Source organism: Microcebus murinus, chromosome X (genome assembly GCF_040939455.1).
Source record: "Microcebus murinus isolate Inina chromosome X, M.murinus_Inina_mat1.0, whole genome shotgun sequence".
NCBI lineage: Eukaryota > Metazoa > Chordata > Mammalia > Primates > Cheirogaleidae > Microcebus > Microcebus murinus.
Genome location: NC_134136.1, coordinates 38,990,287 through 39,008,903, shown reverse-complemented (window position 1 = coordinate 39,008,903; position 18,617 = coordinate 38,990,287). Strand labels below are relative to the sequence as shown.

The 18,617-nt window shown below is 38.3% G+C and overlaps 1 protein-coding gene across 7 annotated transcripts in view; it reads right to left on the bottom strand.

Annotated features, from left to right (window-relative positions):
* PAK3 (p21 (RAC1) activated kinase 3) overlaps positions 1-18,617 on the bottom strand; it is a 254,528-nt gene that overhangs the window by 21,712 nt on the left and 214,199 nt on the right. For all 7 annotated transcript variants that reach the window (XM_075999452.1, XM_075999451.1, XM_075999449.1 and 4 more), the window contains 5 exons: positions 10,462-10,510; positions 10,072-10,184; positions 8,622-8,739; positions 7,056-7,155; positions 6,360-6,556 (listed from right to left, as the gene is read on the bottom strand). In XM_075999452.1, the coding sequence (XP_075855567.1) occupies positions 6,360-6,556; positions 7,056-7,155; positions 8,622-8,739; positions 10,072-10,184; positions 10,462-10,510 (577 nt within the window). The remainder of the gene's footprint in view (positions 1-6,359; positions 6,557-7,055; positions 7,156-8,621; positions 8,740-10,071; positions 10,185-10,461; positions 10,511-18,617) is intronic.

Below are 18,617 nucleotides of genomic sequence, written 5' to 3'. Positions count from 1 at the left end.
GAAATGTCTCAGAGGTGCTTCCTGAAGATCACTCCTCTGGATGCACTCTAAACACAACATACACTCAAATCATGGCTCTTTTGGCAGAGTGAAGGAAGGCTGTGCCCTGTCTACACTCAAAGCATGTAGAATCAGAGTAAGAGATCCATGAGTTTCCCCTTTTATTTAAGTAAACCTCATGTGACAGCTCAGTGTAGAAAACAAATTAAAGAGGAAGTATTCTGGTAGAACCAAGAGCCCTACCCAGGTGACCTCCCCCTTGGCTTCTTCAATACCCCAAGGAATTCCATGGAACTTTAGGGCTTTGTGAAGACCACTGGTAAACAATAATCTAGTCAAAGTCCACTCCTTTGTAACAATAAGAAAATGAAAGCTCAGCAAAAAGTAATCTACACAAGGTCATGGATTTCCTGGATGGCAGACCTGGGAATACAATTCACTCTTCAACTCACAATTAATGTATACAGTTGGTAGAAACACTAGAAAGCGCCTTGTCTAGTTCCCTCACATTCATTGGCTCCTCCTAGATGGACAGTGCTGATGAATTTTGCCATCTGAGCATAAGGGCAATTCTTTACCAAAAGAAAGGAAAAAAAGAAAAGAAAAGAAATAAGCAAGCTACAGCAAAAAGGTCAGCTTTGATTCTTGGGATAATGTTGGAACTCTGGTTCTCCCAGCTACAGAGCTAAGATTACCTTAATCAATTTAACTTCCTCTGCAGAGAGCCTTATCTAAGACATCTCAGAGTATCCTTTTACTAGAATGCAAAGAATTTTCTAAAATGATGTTGCAACCAGGTTAGAAAAGGTATAAATCGAAATGATGACAGAGGTCAGAAATGATCTTAATTATCAAGAAAACCCTGATTTTCTCAGTAAAGTCGTTTCTCATTGGCAAAAACACAGATTTGAAAGCCATAGGATAAAACATGTGAGTGTGCATTTCATTGGGCAAATGTCCATCATCATACTCCATGATTTGTTTCTTCAGAATGAACTTTATTTCAAGGGATTGGACTATTTAGTTATAAGATGGTACAGTTAGGGCAATAGGCATATGCATCTTTGGCTTATTCCCAAGCCATGCTATAAGGACTCTGAGAAAAGATATTGGTAGGATAAGGGAATATCAGTCTTAGCCAACAGTGGGTTCTCAGGCACCACATTTTAAAATTTTCTTTCCCTCTTCTTCACCTGGTCAGAGACTCTTGGATTTTAGTTTGCTATGGAATCAATTTCTCCTTTGGCTGTCTTCTGGGCTGTAACTCACCAGTTTAAGCTGTCTGCTTCTGAATTACAATCTAAATGAGACTTGCAGCTTTCCTATGGCTAAGTCCCATTTTTCCTATGCTGAATTCCTCACAACCAATGATTCTTAAGAGCTGTCTATCTTTTGACAGGCAATATTTTTTTCTGATTAAAAAGAACCCTGTTACTGTTCTGCAATTATTTTAGTTGTAGTTATCCCAACTCGCCCCTCCTTTTAGGCAGAGGCTTGCCCTCAAAGTAGGAGGAGTGTCAACAAACCATCAATAAACCTTGCTGTTCCATAGTGGCTTACGGAAAAAGTGGGGAATGCTCCCAGCTCTTCCTGAAATACATTCAAAACAATATTGACTGAGTGCTAGCAAAGTATGCTTGCTCCTCCGGCGCTCAGGAAGTTTATGTCTGACTTTAATTCCAAATGAGCATGCGCCATCAAACCCAGACATTCCAATCCATAGCACAGGTTCCAGTGGTTGGAGGGAGCTACAAGCAGTTTGGCCCTTAGTTGCTGTTTTTCAGTTGCTAGAGATTCTTTTACCCTACTTAACTCTCTTGCCTAGACATACAAGCTAACCAGAATTCCCCTGTTCCTATAGTAAAAAATAAGACTAACTAACATTTGTGTAGTGCTTTAAGTGTGGAGAAAAGGCAAGTAGGAAGCCTTTAGTTTAGACAACAGGTCTGAATTTAGATTTCTGCCCCATCCCCCTTCTCCCCGGGCATACAGGTAATGCACTCCTAATCATGAGTAGTTGGACTGATGGTTTTATTATGTACCAATATGTGCTAGGTACTGAGACAGCAGCTAACACATTTTAATGATGAACTCTATTTTCAGGAGAAGCAAAATTGAAAAAGAAGTGGCATAATATGGAGGTTTATGCTGAACTAATACCATTTATTTTTTGATAGTGTTACTACACTGGTAAACCAGACAACAACATAAAGCACATCAGGATTTCAACTAGGCTTTGACAGTGTTGCTCATAATTTTTTAGACAAAATGGAGAAACGTGGGCAGAATGATACTGTGTTCTTTTCTTGTGGGACAACCTTGCTCAAGGAGGGCTGATGAAGAATTGTTTTCAGCCTGGACAGTATTCTATAAAGGGCTTGCCACATAGTTTTGTATTTGGCCTAATCCTGGTTACCAATTTTCTCTCGGGGTGGGACCATGACATCATTGGTTCTTAAAGCTCCATAGATGATTCCATGCATAACCAAAGAGGAGAACCACTGGTATAGGATCTGTGGTTTACACACTATACTAAATACAGTTTTTAGCATTGATACCAATAACTGTCTTCCAGTGATCCAGTCTTTGATACAGCTTCATAGATGCTTAAAGCAAGGGTAGAAAGAGAACATTTAAAGTTCATTTCAACTTTGATAAAAATTTTAAAAATTACATACAAAGAAGGGTTTCAAAGGGCCTAGTAGGGAGTTCAAGTGGACGTCATTGAGACATTTCACAAATACCAAATCCCACCAAAACCTGTTGATAAGAACAGCTCCATTATGTGTGAGTGCTAAATTAGTAAGCAGGCATACACTTGGTGCTGAGGAATAAAACAAACCAAAGTTTTGCTTTACAAAAATGATTGTGCCTTCTTATTTAGAATCAGGTTATTATATGATAATCCCAGGTTTTAAAATATATGTCTTTGATTAACAAAAAAGTTGAAGATATCATCTGAGCACCAACATTTGATTTGCATATCCATAGGGAAAGTTAGACTTTTAACCCCATTTACTTTGGCAAACAGAAGAAACAAGGCACTATATTATTGGAGGCTACACTAAAACTGTCCATGGGTCACAGAACAACATGTCCGGGGCCAATTATGTTGAGGGCAAAGACTTCAGGCAGTGGGAGACAGTAAGAAGCTTGTCTCCTCTCTGTCTCTGGAAGGGTACCAACCTTATAACATCAGTATGGTTAATAACTCTCTGACCTTTAAAAGGCATTTTATGAGCAAATTAGGTCAATCAGTACAGAGCAATTTACATTTAAAAAATCCCAACCACTTTATAACTAGGGAGTAAAAGTAGCTAATTTCTTTCATCATCAATATGTTAATAGGCAACATTCATAGAGAGTCTGCTCAAAAGGGATTCACCCAAGACACACACACACACAAAAAAACACACAGTGAAACACACACAACCTTCAAATGCATAGCCCCAGACTTCACCTTGAACTTCTTCTGTTCAGTTTTACCTGTTCATGGTAATTGTACCGAACTGTACAGAACCCTCCATTCTTTAAAGGGATGGTGATGCTGCCCAGGTGAAGGGGAAGTTCCTAGGGGAGTAGTGAATCCAATTTCCCTTCATGAGTGAGTATAAAGCACTCTAAGCATCCTGTCTCTTTTTCCTTTCTTACTTTTCTACTCATATATAAATTTCTCTCTCTATATATATTTCCTACAAAGAACTGGACCCTGTGCTAGGTGATCCACACACATTATTCATTTAGTTTTCACATTAACTCTGCAAGATAGATATTATCCTCATTTTACAGATAAGAAACAGGCTTAGAAAGGTTTTAAGTGACCTTGCAGTAGGGCACAGAGTGTGTAGATTGTGAATCCAGGACACAGCCAAATCTGCCTGACTACTAGACCAAATGTTTTTCATATCAACATGCTACTCTGTCCTCTACCACTCTGTTTTCCTCCTACTTATTTTACTTTCTTCCTTTCACTTCTTTCCACCTGAAAGCTGAAAATGGCAGACAGGTAGTTGTGTTAGAAGTATTTTAAAGACAAAAGGACTAATCTAGCACACTTTTATACCTCTTCTAAAGCTCTGGATGATTCTATTTCTCCCCACACATGGCCTGGTCACCAGGATCCAAGAAAATGTAGGCTCCCTACAGGCTCATGTTTATATCTTTTTCTCTCTAATCTCCCCATGGTTTCAGTGACTACAGTTTTCTAATTCCAAAAAAGGGCATATAGCCTGAGACATTGTGTTTTATTTAAGAGACCATGAAGAAAGCATATTTGACATCAAAACTAAAAAATGTACTTCTGGTGCTTAGGAGAGATAGACTCAGAATAGGACTAACTCAATATGGACTTGTTGATAGACTAATTGGAGGCTGATCACACACGAAGAGTAATGAGCAAAGTTAGAGCAAATCCTTATCAGTGGAATTCAACAGGGTGGTCTTTCTGATGGATCTTTTTGTTACAGCCTTAATGTAGGCTTCCTGAACCTTGTGGCAAGTACTTGTTTAGATATAAGGCTGTGGATTCTAAGAGACAAGCTGTTAATTATGAGTTCTAATCCTAGGCTAGAAGATGCCCATAAAGATTAAAACTTGTTTCCTTTTTGCTAACAATTAGCAGCCTAGCTAAAGAGTGATCAATTGTAATTGGGGGACTGAAGAAGGTAATAAACGCATTACAGAGACTAGTTGCTTTACAGAGCCATTTATTTAATCCTTAAATTTTGCAGGTTGTAAATTACTCATTAGAAGGCAGAAAGCAAAACAGCTATAATCCGTTTAGTGCCTCCAAACTCCTAAGACTTCGAGGAGGAAATCCATGGAAACAAGAGGCCTGATGTGTTCTTTCAGTGCTATTTCTTAATGGTTGAAGGTGGTTAAACAATAAGGAAAAGCCCATGTAATTATCCTGAGGCGCTGGTCCATAGGTCAGGAGTGGACTTGATTAAATTCATGGAGGGCTGACCCACAAACGGTGGGAAAATGCCCCTTCTTTTCCACTCAGCCCTGCAGGCAGCTAATCAATGTGCACATCTCACTTCCAGATTGTTTCATGAGACCAGAGCAATCGCCTATAGCATTCATGAGGACATTCACTCATATCTGTTGTTTTCTAATCAGCGCAGGGACTAGAACAAGAGGCCGAGTACGAGAGAGGCATTAAGAGGGAGCCTGGAGGAGGCTGTCCCCCTCTTCAGACATAGGGAATGCAGCTCCCAACTACAAAATGTTCAGCTGCAAAAATGACTAGACAATTAGTTCCTAGGTCTCTTTACATGCATAGAAAGCTACATAAATTTAGCTGAAATATACATTTTATAAGCTTAATATAAAAACTTTTTTACTGTTACTAAGGACAGTGTTTTTTGTATACCAAGGATAAAATTCAACTTTAGACTTTTAGTGGTAATGATGCAGACAATATGCAAGATACCCTTGATGCTGGCACTGTGGATGAGTTTTGAGAGTAGAATTTGAATCTGTACATATTTCCTTTTTCAACATTGTGATGTCCTTCATATATGTGTGTGTGTGTATATATATATATATATATAACACAGCTTCTGGGTCACTGTTAGGCTATGTACAACAAAATAGCTACTGGCTCACTTATGCACTGAGCAAGCATTTCTTTCATATTTCTTTGCCTTTTCCCCTTATGATCAACAGCACATCTCTGAATAAACGTGGTAGGGTTAGACTATGAAATGGAGCTTTTCTCTTTGCAGTGGTAACCAGACCACATGAGGATCAAACCTCTGATTTTGCAGTAGCAAACTGAGTTACCCAATCCAAACTATTTCCATTAATTTTCTACTTGACAGTCTAATTAAATTTGTGATTTCACCAGGCTGGTGCTCTGTCTATCTCTGTGTTCCATTCAATACCCCTCAAGCTGTTGTTGCTCAATAAATCATTACTGATAATGAAGAAAATCCAATTGAAAAAATTATAGCTGCTCTGGAAATGCATTTGTTTACTTTGTTAAAGTAATTATAAAGCAAGTGTTTCCTAGATAGACCATTTAACCATGGCATATGATAAAAATACTCATTCTTCCCACGTCTCACTTTATTATTTTTTTAAAAAACTGCATTTATTTTACAATAGAAAGCTATACTCGGGAATTTTAAAGACCCTTGTTTTTAGAGATACTGATATCAATGCACTTTATAAAACTGTTGAGACATGATAAACTTTAAAAAGTTCAAAGTAATTTTGAAAATTATAACTTGGTGCATCTATGTTACTTGTCCCAGGAACGAGCCCATTCTGGTCATTTTTGGTGGAAGCAAGAAATGACATTTAGTCTTTCCCCTTTCCTGTGAATAAAGTACCTGAATTCTCTTTTGACTTACCCTGAGTGGATTTTCATTAAGGTAAGGGGGTTCACCTTCCACCATTTCAATAGCCATAATCCCCAGAGACCAGATATCAACTTTCGGACCATAAGCTTTTCGAGTCACCACCTCTGGTGCCATCCAATAAGGGGTTCCCACCATAGTGCTTCGTTTACTTTGCTCAGGTGTGATCTGGGCACAGAACCCAAAATCAGCTGCAGAGACAAAAAGTCAGTTAAAAATAAACCCAAATTATTTTCTTTTTAAAACAGGTCACTTTCAGATATGGCTGTACCTTCCCTTGTTACATGCTGAGCTTCCACAACTACCTAGCTCATATCCTTTTGTTACCTGATTTCTCAGCTAGTCCTGATTTTAAGAAGGGTCTGAAATAATTGACTAATGTGATATCATTTTTAGTAGACTTCAATCTAGTCCCCCCCAGTATTGTTCCCTCAAACTTACAGAATCTTTTAGTTTTCTAATTAGGTATTTGTCATCCATCCATTTTAGAAGTCACTAGAAATTCTGAAATCTTAAATGCAAAAAATTTGGTTGCAGTCTAAGGAACACAGAGTTAGAAAAATTATCTGCTTCAAACTGGGCTCTAACTGCTTTCAAATCAATCAATTTCAGTAGCCATTATGTTTTCAAGCTAGAAAATAAAAGAGGAGAAGTTCCCTCAAAACACCATCTGAACCACAAAATACCTACTCAATTTAACAGAGCCATCCATCCCGAGGAGAATATTGTCGCTCTTTATGTCTCTATGGATCACTTGGTTTGAGTGCAAGAAATCCAAAGCTTGGAGGCACTATTAAATCAGAAAAAAAGGTCTAATTATATCACAATGAATTTTTTAAGATTCTAAGTTTCATTTCTAGATAAATTTTGGGCAAGGATATAATTTTATGTTGTCAAGTGAAATATATCACCGAATGCTTTAACACCACTTTGAAACCACATTACCTGTTACATCAATGATTCCACTTAGCATTATACATGCTAACTATAATGGCTCCCATGTCAGACTAGGACATGAAGCGTGATGATGTGATAAGTAGCACTAATCATTAATACAGGCAAACTAACCGATGAATATAATTATACTTCAGCCTAGTTATCTGGAAGATAGGAATACAGCCTGGTCTTTTACAGATATGGTAAACTTCTGTGCACCTGGTACAATCTGATTCAGAACGTCTGGAGTAGGACCCAGGAATCTGCATTTAAAACAAATGCCATAAAAGCTATTTCTGAATGACAGCCAGGCTATCTATGAAGGCTCCTAGGCTATGAAGTAACTACAGGTACTTTTTTGGAAATGCCTTCGTATTGTAATACTAGAAGATGGAAACCACAGGCTCAGGGAAGAATGTTCCCTTGAATGACTATAAAGTTGATTTATTGCATGAATAGAAAACCTATGTGTTTGGTGGATGTGTGTGTGTATGTTTGGGGTGCGGAAAATGGGAATGAGAGGAGAGCAAGGAAGAAGTAGATTTAAGTGAACAATTTAACATAAATAAACAAGCAAAGAGTAGCTGATACCATATAGTTTTGCTTTCCTATCATTGATTTTCGAGTTTCAGTGAGTTGGAGTTCCTACTTTTGTCTATAGAAAGCCTCACCACAATGAATGGAGTAGATGAGACTCCAATGAAAAATGTGTGGTTTTATAAATATCAAAAAAGTAAATGTAATAAAATATCTTTAATTTAGCTTGATCCTAGGGATATGACACTGTGATTGGAAAACAGACAGCCCCTGAGGTCCCCTGGAGGACTATGAGGGATGTTCAAATTATATTGTGAAAGAAACTTATTTCTGGTCTGAGGGAGGACCTTATTTAAATTGCTTTCTAGAAAATGATGAGAATATAATGTGGTTTGTATTTTACATAGCTCACATTGCACATGCAAGACAAAATAACTATCATGTAAAAGTCCCCCCAAATCAGAAAGAAGTTCCATGCTAACATTACTGTTTTCCCATGTTCATTGAGACTATAGCATGTGGGCTTAGATATGGTACCTCAAGAATGGCATAACAGAACTCAAAATCCATAAAAAAGCAACTAAAATAAACAAGAGGTCAGCAAGGGTAATGCAGAAGAATGCTATTAGGTTAGGGTTTAAATTAAAGTTAGGCTCTCGAATTTTTTTTTTCCAGTAGAAAAGTTCTGCTATTGTTACTTTGTTACAAGCATTCTCAATAATCAGAAATAAGGAACTGCCAATTCTGGTGTTCTTCTCAGCTAGAAATGCTCTATTTTCTTACCTCTCTGCAGACAGCTGCTATCTGTCCTTCATCCATACAGGTCTCCGTGACCACATCAGTCAACGAGCCACCAGCCAAGTATTCCATGACTACCCATAGTTCATCACCCACTAAGTAGCTATAACAATAAAAACCAAGACTTTGAGTTGGAACTAAGGAAGTGAGGACTGTAACATTCTCAGGCCTCAGTTCTGATAGAATTCAATTGTGAGTTGTGCCATGCCCATTAACTTTAAGAAGTTATTGAGGAACATATCCCAAGTGATCAAATATGAAGACAAGGGTCACCAGAGCCCTACAATTCAGGCAAAGAGAGCATGAGGTTATTCAAATCACCTAGAACCATCGGAAGGCACTTTAGCAGTATTATTAGATCTGTCTGGCTCCCTGCTCACCAAGAGAGAGAAATTACAGGAAATGGAATGATCTTAATGTTTCTACCCTGTCCTAAGACCCACAGGATAGAAGCAAGACTTTCTATCCTGTGGTATTCGAACTGCAGTGTCCATAAGATTCAACTGGAAAGTCTATTAAAAATGAAAATTCACAGGTCCCATTTGATTAATTATGGTGAGCAGCCTGGAAATCTGCATTTTTTGTAAGTGAAAATGTAAGTTTTACAAAATTACAAACACAGAGTGACTTTAGGTCACTCTGCTGCAGTTAGTCCCTAAATGACACATTATGAAATACTCAAGATTTGACCATCCATTTTCCTCCTCTTTTTTCCTCCTTCTGTATCATGGTCTTCCTGGCCCAAAACACAGAAAGCAAGATCTTAATCTCATTGAGGTTGAAGATCTAGCTTTATTTCCTTTGTATACCCCCCAGAGAACACAGCACAGTGGTGCTAAACAAACACTTATTGAAATTGAATGAGACAGATGTTAACCACAAGTGAAGAGTTAGTGCTGTCTTTAAATGCCTATTTATCACACACTGTTAATACCACTGATGAAAGAGACATTAATTACCTGGTTTAGGAAAAAGGTTTGAGATTAAAGTCTCAATTTCCTAGACCTCACTGTCAGTTAATCACAAAGCACCCATTAAAGCAGGGCCATTGTAGTCAGCCTTCTTCACTTAGACTCCCAGACACTGTACTGGCTCCAAACAAACACTTGATGAAACGTTTAAAACATCACTGCTCTCTCTTATATGCAATAGCCTATTTCCTGCCAACATGGAGCCACGATCCTCAAGAGGAAATTACACAAACTGCTCATGTTTGAACAAAGACCATAAAATGTTTCTTCAAGTGTTTGATGGGTGGACAAAGATAAGTGGGTGAAAATTCAGCAATAGATCTAACACTCTACTTCTTTGCAGAATTTGAGAAATATTTGTAGAATGACTGTTAAATGAATAGATCCCAAAAAAGTAATTTGCAAAGAAAATGACATCCCATAAAGAGAACAAGTACATAATGAGAAAAAAAAAAAACACTTACCTATCTAAATAATTAACAATATTGGGGTTCTTATTTTCCCTCATGACTAGGATTTCATTAATAATTAATTCTTTTTTGGGTTGCTGTTGAAGGTTCATCTGCTTTATGGCCACCTGAATGATGATTAAAGTACAAGAATGAATTACAATTGTTACAATAAACATAAGCATCTATTTTTGGGGGGACACAAAGTAAGGCATACAAATTATTTATCTACTCTTTATCTGTGGCACAAAACTATGCCTGTTTTCTTTGGTCAATCTACTTAAGATGCTTCAGATGCTTTACCCAGTGGTACCCATTTTTTTCCAGCATAGATGCCATCAAAGAAGAAACCTGATAAATATGAATAAAGGAAAATAAAAATCAGGATTGAATGTTAGCACTTACCTCTTGTCCTGTTGCAATGTCTAGTGCTGTATAAACAGTACCTGATGCCCTGTGAAGGTGAAAATTATCAAATGAATAGGCAATCAAGGTGTTACCAATATATTTTGTTTGAAATAAAATGTAGTCATTTTCATGAGAGGAAAATTAGCAAACTCAAGATGAAAGAATGAAGTAAGAAAAGGAACAATCTTTAAAAATTATTATTGTGGTAAGAACACTTAACATGACTTCTACCCTCTTAACAAATTTTTAAGTGCACAATATTGGAACAATCCTTTTATGAAGAAATTGCACCTGAAACAATCACAATGTATTCCTTGTGGTGGGCAAGGAACTCCAGTCGGACTTTCTGGCATCAATTCATGTGTCATGCACTATGCAGTGATGAATTGAGCAAAATGGCCTTGCTTCTATGAGGGAATTCCTGGATAGTCTGAATATTCCTTGGATCTTATAACAACCAACACTGTGGACCTCTGATTAAAGCAAACTATAAGTTAGGAAAGAACATATCATCTTTTGCTTAGGCAAGTGTAAATTAACCTCCACTTTTAGCATAGAAACAGAGTGGTTCTTTTTATATATTTCAAAATTTTTAAGAATATCTTCATCTAACAAATCACTCACTCTCAATGCTGTACCTGTACTATAGAGACGCAAAGCAACTACAATGTGGCTTTACTATTTGAGCTATTGTTTTTTCTTTTCGCTGAATTTATCAACAACTTCTACTATGACATGTCACTCTAGCCCAATATGCTTTTAAAATCTCATTCCTTAAGTTTTGGTAGTACTCATACTTCCATTCTCATTTTAATTACTGGGTTTTCTTGCTTTGCAAATATAAACTGCATAGTAAGCTGAATTCACAGTAACTTTCTGTGAACCCCACATGCATTCTAAACCACCTCCTACTCCTACTTCCAAAAAAAAAAAAAACAGTCAATTTCATTTGTGGTATATAAAGAAATTGGGATAGAGATCAGTCCTTCAATTCACTAGGTATTGTAATGCTCCAACATTGCTATGTAAACTTTCTAGTAATTATTGTTTCTCTCTTGCTCTTTATTTATCCCTTGCTCTTTTGTTTTCTGAGTCCAGTGATCCTCATCTTATGCCAGGCATTTCCTTGTAATTCTTTTCCCTTCTCCCTGGATGAGCCACAATATGTCTCACAAGCTTAAGAAGTTTATATTACCTGCTCCCAGGGAGTAAACTGGGTAGGGTAGTATAAGGACTATCTGGCAATCAGTAGAAATCTGAGTTTTATTCTTTTCCCTAACATTAATAAGCTATGTGACCTTGGACTAGTCATTTCCCCTTACTGAGTTTCAGTCTCCTCACATGGAAAATAGTAATCACAATAACAGTAATCATGTATTGAGCATGTTGTGTGTCAGACTCTGCACTAAGAACTTTATATCTTATATAATCCTTACCATATATATCTATAAGGCAGGTGCTATTACTCCCATGTTATAGATGAGGAACCTGAGGCTCAGAGAGGTAAAGTAACTTGCCCAAGTTTATACAGTTTACAATCCAAGTCCGTCTGACTCTCTCACCTGTAAAGTACAGGAAATGTGCTACTTTATTTCTAAGGTTCTTTAATTCTATGATCTATAATCTACAACTCTACTGCCCTACTCATTCTTTTTGAGTGTTTAAACATCTATTGGAACTAGGTTGCAAATCACACTTAATCAATAGGTGCCACCTAAACCAGGATTTGGTAATTCTAGAAATTTCTTAGGCTTGAGGTTTGTACCAAATAAATATATCTCTCACTTTTTTATGTTTGAGATTATGGGTTCAGAGCACATAGCTGGTGCCCAATAATTATTTGTTGAATGAAAAACTTAACAAAAATCTTTTCAAGCAAACATGCAATTGCAATATGACCTTTACTTTCTGTGTAAAAGTCTACTTTTTTTTTCTACTTAAAACACTTTCCTCTTAGAATAGGCTATCAGACCTTCCTGACTTCAGGGGCCAGTGTCTGATTTGTCCTTCTGAACTCATTTGAGTTCAAAGGAATAGATCACCTTGACTTGATGTGTATTTCACTTGCAACAGGCCCTTACCAAGTACTTAAATATAATTGGAAAATATGATTTTAAAATGCCTTTATTTTGTTTATTCCCATATATTTATACCATATGCACAATTTCTTTATGTGCAAAATAGTGACAGTATTTGTCAAATGAGATAATAATACCGTAGTACCTATCTCATAGGACTACAGAGAATTGAATGGCACAATTTATTTAAGCATTTAGCCTTGTGCCACATCAGAGTTGACACTTAATATGGTAACTGCTATTATTATTATTTGTTGGTGGTGGTGGTTTCACAGTAGGGGATGACTGATTCACTGAACTGTTAGTTGGCCCCTCCTAACATCCCAGCCAAAAAGTCCTTGTTAGTGTCTGACGCTATTTAAAAAAACAAACAAACAAACAAACAAAAAAAACGGAGGCTGAGGTGAACTACTGGCACACTTTTTAGAGGTTCCACATCCTTTTTTTCTTCCCTAGTGAAGTGGTTTTGCCTTTTTCTCTTAAGCTTGGAACACCTTTATCAAATGAAACTGTATGCAGAAACTCTCAATATACTAAACAAATAAAATGGGAGTCGCTCCAGTTAAACTTAGGGAGGGAGGCCCAAATGCCTGCCCAGGTGGCCTTTCTTTTATTCACCCCTTTCCTTCCAAACCCCAATGCCATTTCCACTTATACTAGGGGCTAAAACTGTGATTGACTTGGAGTGCAAGGGGGATTAGTGTTTAACATCTCCAGAGCTTTACCTTTCAAATCCCTGGGGTTTTTTGTTCCCCACCCCCCTCAGCACTTCATTGTTTTTAAATTGCTAGAGTCCTAACCCTGGAATCTCAATATCCTGGGTTTTATGGCATTCAGTGGTATAGAATTGCCACAAATTCCTAATCCACAGAGCGTTAAAGAGCCTGAAACTCTAGAGCATCAGTTATTAACTAAAAAATGAGCTTTTCTCCTCACTTCCTCTCCCCCCACTTTATTGTATATATGCAATTGTAGAGAGGGAGCCATTTTCCCCTTCCCCCCACCCTTGTACCCTGTCTTAGAATGGTGATATACTCCTTCACCTCACCTACCAACCCCCCCAAACCAAACATCTTTTTAGATGGTTGGAAACCACCGCTCTGACCAATAAATTACTGGTTTGTTCAACTTCTAGCCTTTTTGGAAGCCTTGACTCATATGTACAAATTCAGGTACTAACCTGGAGATTAAAACTTAGTACCTTATCCCCAGCTCCATTTTAGCACTCCTAACATTTCTCAGCACCCCTAACATTTCTCAGCATCCCAATTCTGATGTCTTTCCACATCCTAACAATTTAAGATTCAACTGATATAAATATTAATGTCTCCTTCAAGAGATCTTAATCTCCTTCAAGATTCATCTATTAAAGCACTCTCATTGTTCACTGCTGGGTTGAGAACAACAGTCTTCAATCCCATGCACTCAAACCTTCCCTGGTTCAAATCCTACCAGTTCCTTGTTGTATGACCCTGGGTAAGTAATTTAATCCCAATGTGGCTCAGGATTAAATGAAGACTAAGTGTATACAGTACTTAAAATGTAGATAGACCTGGCATATAGTAATTGCCCAATAAATATTACCAATAATGATAATTATTTGGTGGATTATTCCGTAATATACTTGTTAAATTCCCAAATTGTAGTCTGTGCATCACTAGGAAGCTCTTTTAAGTGTCTTTAAGTATTTGAGAGTTTTAAAGATATTTGATGTTTCAAAATTCATAACAAAAATTCAACAAGGGCAATATACGTAATCTTAACATTTGTACCCCAATAATATGCTGAAATAAAAAAAAATTAAATATTTACCTAAGTAAAACTAATTCAAATATCAAATATATTTCCTTTTAGCTAGAATTATATTAACTTGTGATTATGTCGGATAGCACATCCTGACCAAGAGCTCTAAGCAGCAGATATATGTAATTTTTTTTACTTAGTAAAGTACAAGAGGAGAGGCCAAGATGGCAGACTAGAAGCAGCCTACACTCATTGCTCTCAAGGAGAGGATCAAAGGTTGCAGGTAGAGATTTACCTGTGGATGGACCATCTCAGAGAGGGTAGTGTGAATCATCACAGAAAGGACTGGAGACACACAAAGTGTGGGGAAAATAAACAGGGTGATCAGCTCGGCAAGATGAGAAGGTACCTTGGGGAAGCATCCACACACATGGAAGGGTTAGGGAAGAGATCCCCAGGGCTCTGCACTTCCCCTGCAGACACTGAAATCTAAGCTTGTCCAACACAGCAAGCCTCCAAACTGATCAAAGGAACTGGTATTGCACTGGAGAGCAGGTACAGTGGGGTCCAGCCAATTTCTGGTCCCAGGTCACAACAACAGACTCCAATCTCTTCTGTCAGCCCCAGAACATCAGGTCTGCAGAGGGGTCAGCTCCATTGCAGCTGCCTCTTCATTAGCCCTGCCAGGTTAGAGAGTGGGGAGGAGAGCTCCAGCCACTGTGACTCCTTGGCAGTGTGCTGAACATCACCCCACCCTGCCAGATTCAGATGGTTCAGATACTGTGGCCCAAGGAGCTACTCCATCACTGGCTGTGGTCCCACAACCTACCCAGGAAATGGCCAAGACCCTCGTCCTGTCCAGTCACCTGACAAAGTACCACAACCTGCCCCACCACAGGCTGTGGTCCCGCTATGTGCCCAGGTACTTGCCAAGGTCCCACAACCTGCCCAGGCTCTAGCTAAGGTCCCATGAGCCACCCAGGTGCCAGCCAATGTCCCACTACCTGCCCTGCCACTTGCTGCAGTCCTGTGACAAACCCAGGCATCTGCCACGGTCCTTGAACATGCCCCACAACTGGCTCCAGTCCCATGACGCAACCAGGCACACACCAAGGTCCCATGACCCACCAAGGTGCCAGCCAAGATCAAGCCACCTGCTTACCTCCACAGAGAGGGACTTGCCCAGCCCCCTGCCCAAGCTTTCAACAGCAGCCTGGGGACCAACCCATCAATCTGAACAAATATCCCCCAGCACTGGCTTGGGCTGTGACAATCACAGGGGAATGGGACAATGCAGGAGAACAGCTGTATTATTACAGGCTCTCAGTATATCCATTCCTCTTTTGCCAGGTCAATCCTCCAGAATAAGACACAAAAGTGCTATCCAGGGACTTTTCCTCCTTCTAAGTAGGAGAGTTCTGAGCAAAGGAGAACAGGCGCACCACAAACCTATTTGCCCTGAGCGAAGAGAAGAGGTTTCGGATGTGAAGAATCTAGCAAAAGAATCCCAGCAACATGAAAAACAAACTAGTTTGACACACTCAAAGGATACATCCACAATATATCCACTGCAATGGACCTCAAACAAAAGGAAATTGTCAAAATGTCAGGGATAGAATTCAGAATATGTATGGCAAACACAATGAATGGAATTGAAGAGAAAGTTGAAAACCAAAACAATATTTCAGGACATGAATGAAAAATACCAAAAGCTTACTAAAAGTTTACTAAAGAGACAGACAACATAAGAAAGATATAACAGAACTTAAAGAAATAAAGAATCATTTAGGGAATCACAAAATACAGCAGAGAACTGTACCAACAGACTAGACAAAGAAGAAGAAATAAACTCAAAAGCTTGAAGACAAGGCTTTCAAACTAACCCAGTCAGCCAAAGACACAGGAAAAAGAATAAAGAAGAATGAACAATCACTGAGAGAAATATGGAACTACGTAAAATGAGCCAACATACGAATTATAGGTATTCGAGAGGGAAAAGAAGAAAAACAAAAAGCTTGGAAAACCTATTCAAGGGAATTATTGAGAACTTCCCTCGTATCTCCAGAGATTCATATATCCAGATACAAGATGGTCATCAAACACCGGGAAGATTCATAGCAAATATGACATCTCCAAGACACATAATCATCAACATGACCAAAGTCAAAATGAAGGAGAAAATGCTACAAGCTGTGAGACCAAAGCAACAACTAATCTACAAAGAAAAACCTATCAGGCTAACTGCATACTTCTTAGTGGAGAACTTATAAGCCAGAGGGATTGGGGTCCCATTATCAGTCTCCTTAAACAGAACAACTGCCAGATAAGAATTTTGTATCCTGCAAAACCAAGTTTCATAAATGATGGAGAAATAAAGAATTTTCCAGACAAGCAAACACTAAGGGAACTTGTCACTACTAGACCTGCCTTACAGAAAATGCTCAAAAGTACATTATACATGAAACAGTACAGTAGATACCAACCAGTATAAAAACACCACAAAATTAAAGCTCACAGGTCTTATAAAACAATAGCATTAAAAGAACAACAAAAATATAAGGTATCATCCAACACGATGAACAGAACAGTATCTCACATTTCAATACTAACAGTCAATGTGAATGGTCTGAATGTCCCACTTAAAAGACATGGACTGGCTGAATGGATGAAAAAACACAACCCAAGTATCTGCTAACTCCAGGAAACACATCTAACCCACAAGGACACACACAAACTCAAGGGAAAGGGGTAGAAAAAATATCCCATGCAAATGGAAACCAAAAGTAAGCAGGTGTAGGCATTCTCATATCAGATAAAATAGACTTTAAAACAACAATAGTAAAAAAAAAAAGATAGAGGTGGTCATTATATAATTGTAAAGTGAGCAATTCAACAAGAAGACATAACAGTCCTAAATATATATGCACCTAATATGGGAGCTCCTGGATTCATAAAGCAAATTCTACAAGATCTAAGCAAAGATATAAAAAGCACCAGCTTATTTTGGGGACTTCAACACCCTACTGACAGAACTGGACTGATCATTGGAGCAGAAAATGAATTAAGAAAAACTGGACTTAAATGGGACTCTAGAACAAATAGACCTAACAGATATTTATAGAACATTCTACCCTAAAACTGTTGTAGCAATGTGTACAGCTAGTGTTACAGCTCTTATTACAGCTCTTATTCATTTGACTGGGGAAAGAACCGAGCAGCATACGAAGAGTCGGAGAACAGCCTTTACTCTTCTACAGCAGGCTCAGCACAGCTCTCTTCACGTCTTCAGATCTTCTCCCCTTCCTGCCCTTCTGCCCCTGCTTTTATACCCTTGGTAGGGCTCAAGAAGCATCCAATCAACTACAAGCTTTAACATCCAATCACCAATAAGCTTTAATATCCAATCAAAAACAGTGGGATTCAAAAATTACCCAATCAGGATCACGCAAACAGCATGGCAGGAAACAGGCAGCGGGCATGTGGGCCTGGGGGCATTCTGGCACGCGGAGGGCCCTGTGTGCCTTTCTGTGCCTCGGGGCCCAGCCCCAGCAGCGTGCCCTCCAACTGGCCACACGCAGCGCTGGCCCATGGAGATGCGGAGCTACATGGAGGCAGCAAGCAGCCGCATCCCAGTGCCTGACATTTTCCCCATCAAAACTACAGAATATACGTTCTTCTCATCAGCATGTGGGACATTTTCCAAGACTGATCATATCTTAGGCCACAAAACAAGTCTCAGCAAATTCAAAAAACCAAAATCATGCCATGTATTTTCTCAGACCACAGTGGAATAAAACTAGAAATCAATTCCAAGAGAAACAATTCTAAAAAAGGCATGGAAATTAAACAACCTGCTGCTGAATGATCCTTGGGTCAATGATGAAATTAAAATGTAAATCAAAAGATTCCTTGAACTGAACAACAAAGGATACACAATTTTTCAAAATCTATGGGATACAGTAAAAGTAGTCTTAAAGGGAAAATTCCTTAAATGCCTTCATCAAAAAGACAGAAAGATCACAAAATTAACAACCTAATGTCACATCTCAAGGAACTAGTAAAAGAAGAACAAACCAAATCCAAACCCAGCAGAAAAAAGAAATAACAAAGCTTAGAGAAGAACTAAATGAAATGAAAACCAAAAAAAACCCCAAAAAACAAAAAAACAAAAACAAAATATCAATGTAATGAAAAGCTGGTTCATTGAAAAGATAAACAAAATCTATAGATCATTAGCCATATTAACCAGAAATAGAAGAGAAAGAACTCAAATAAACTCAATCAGAAATGAAAAAGGAGGCATTACAACTAATACCCATGGAAGTACAAAAT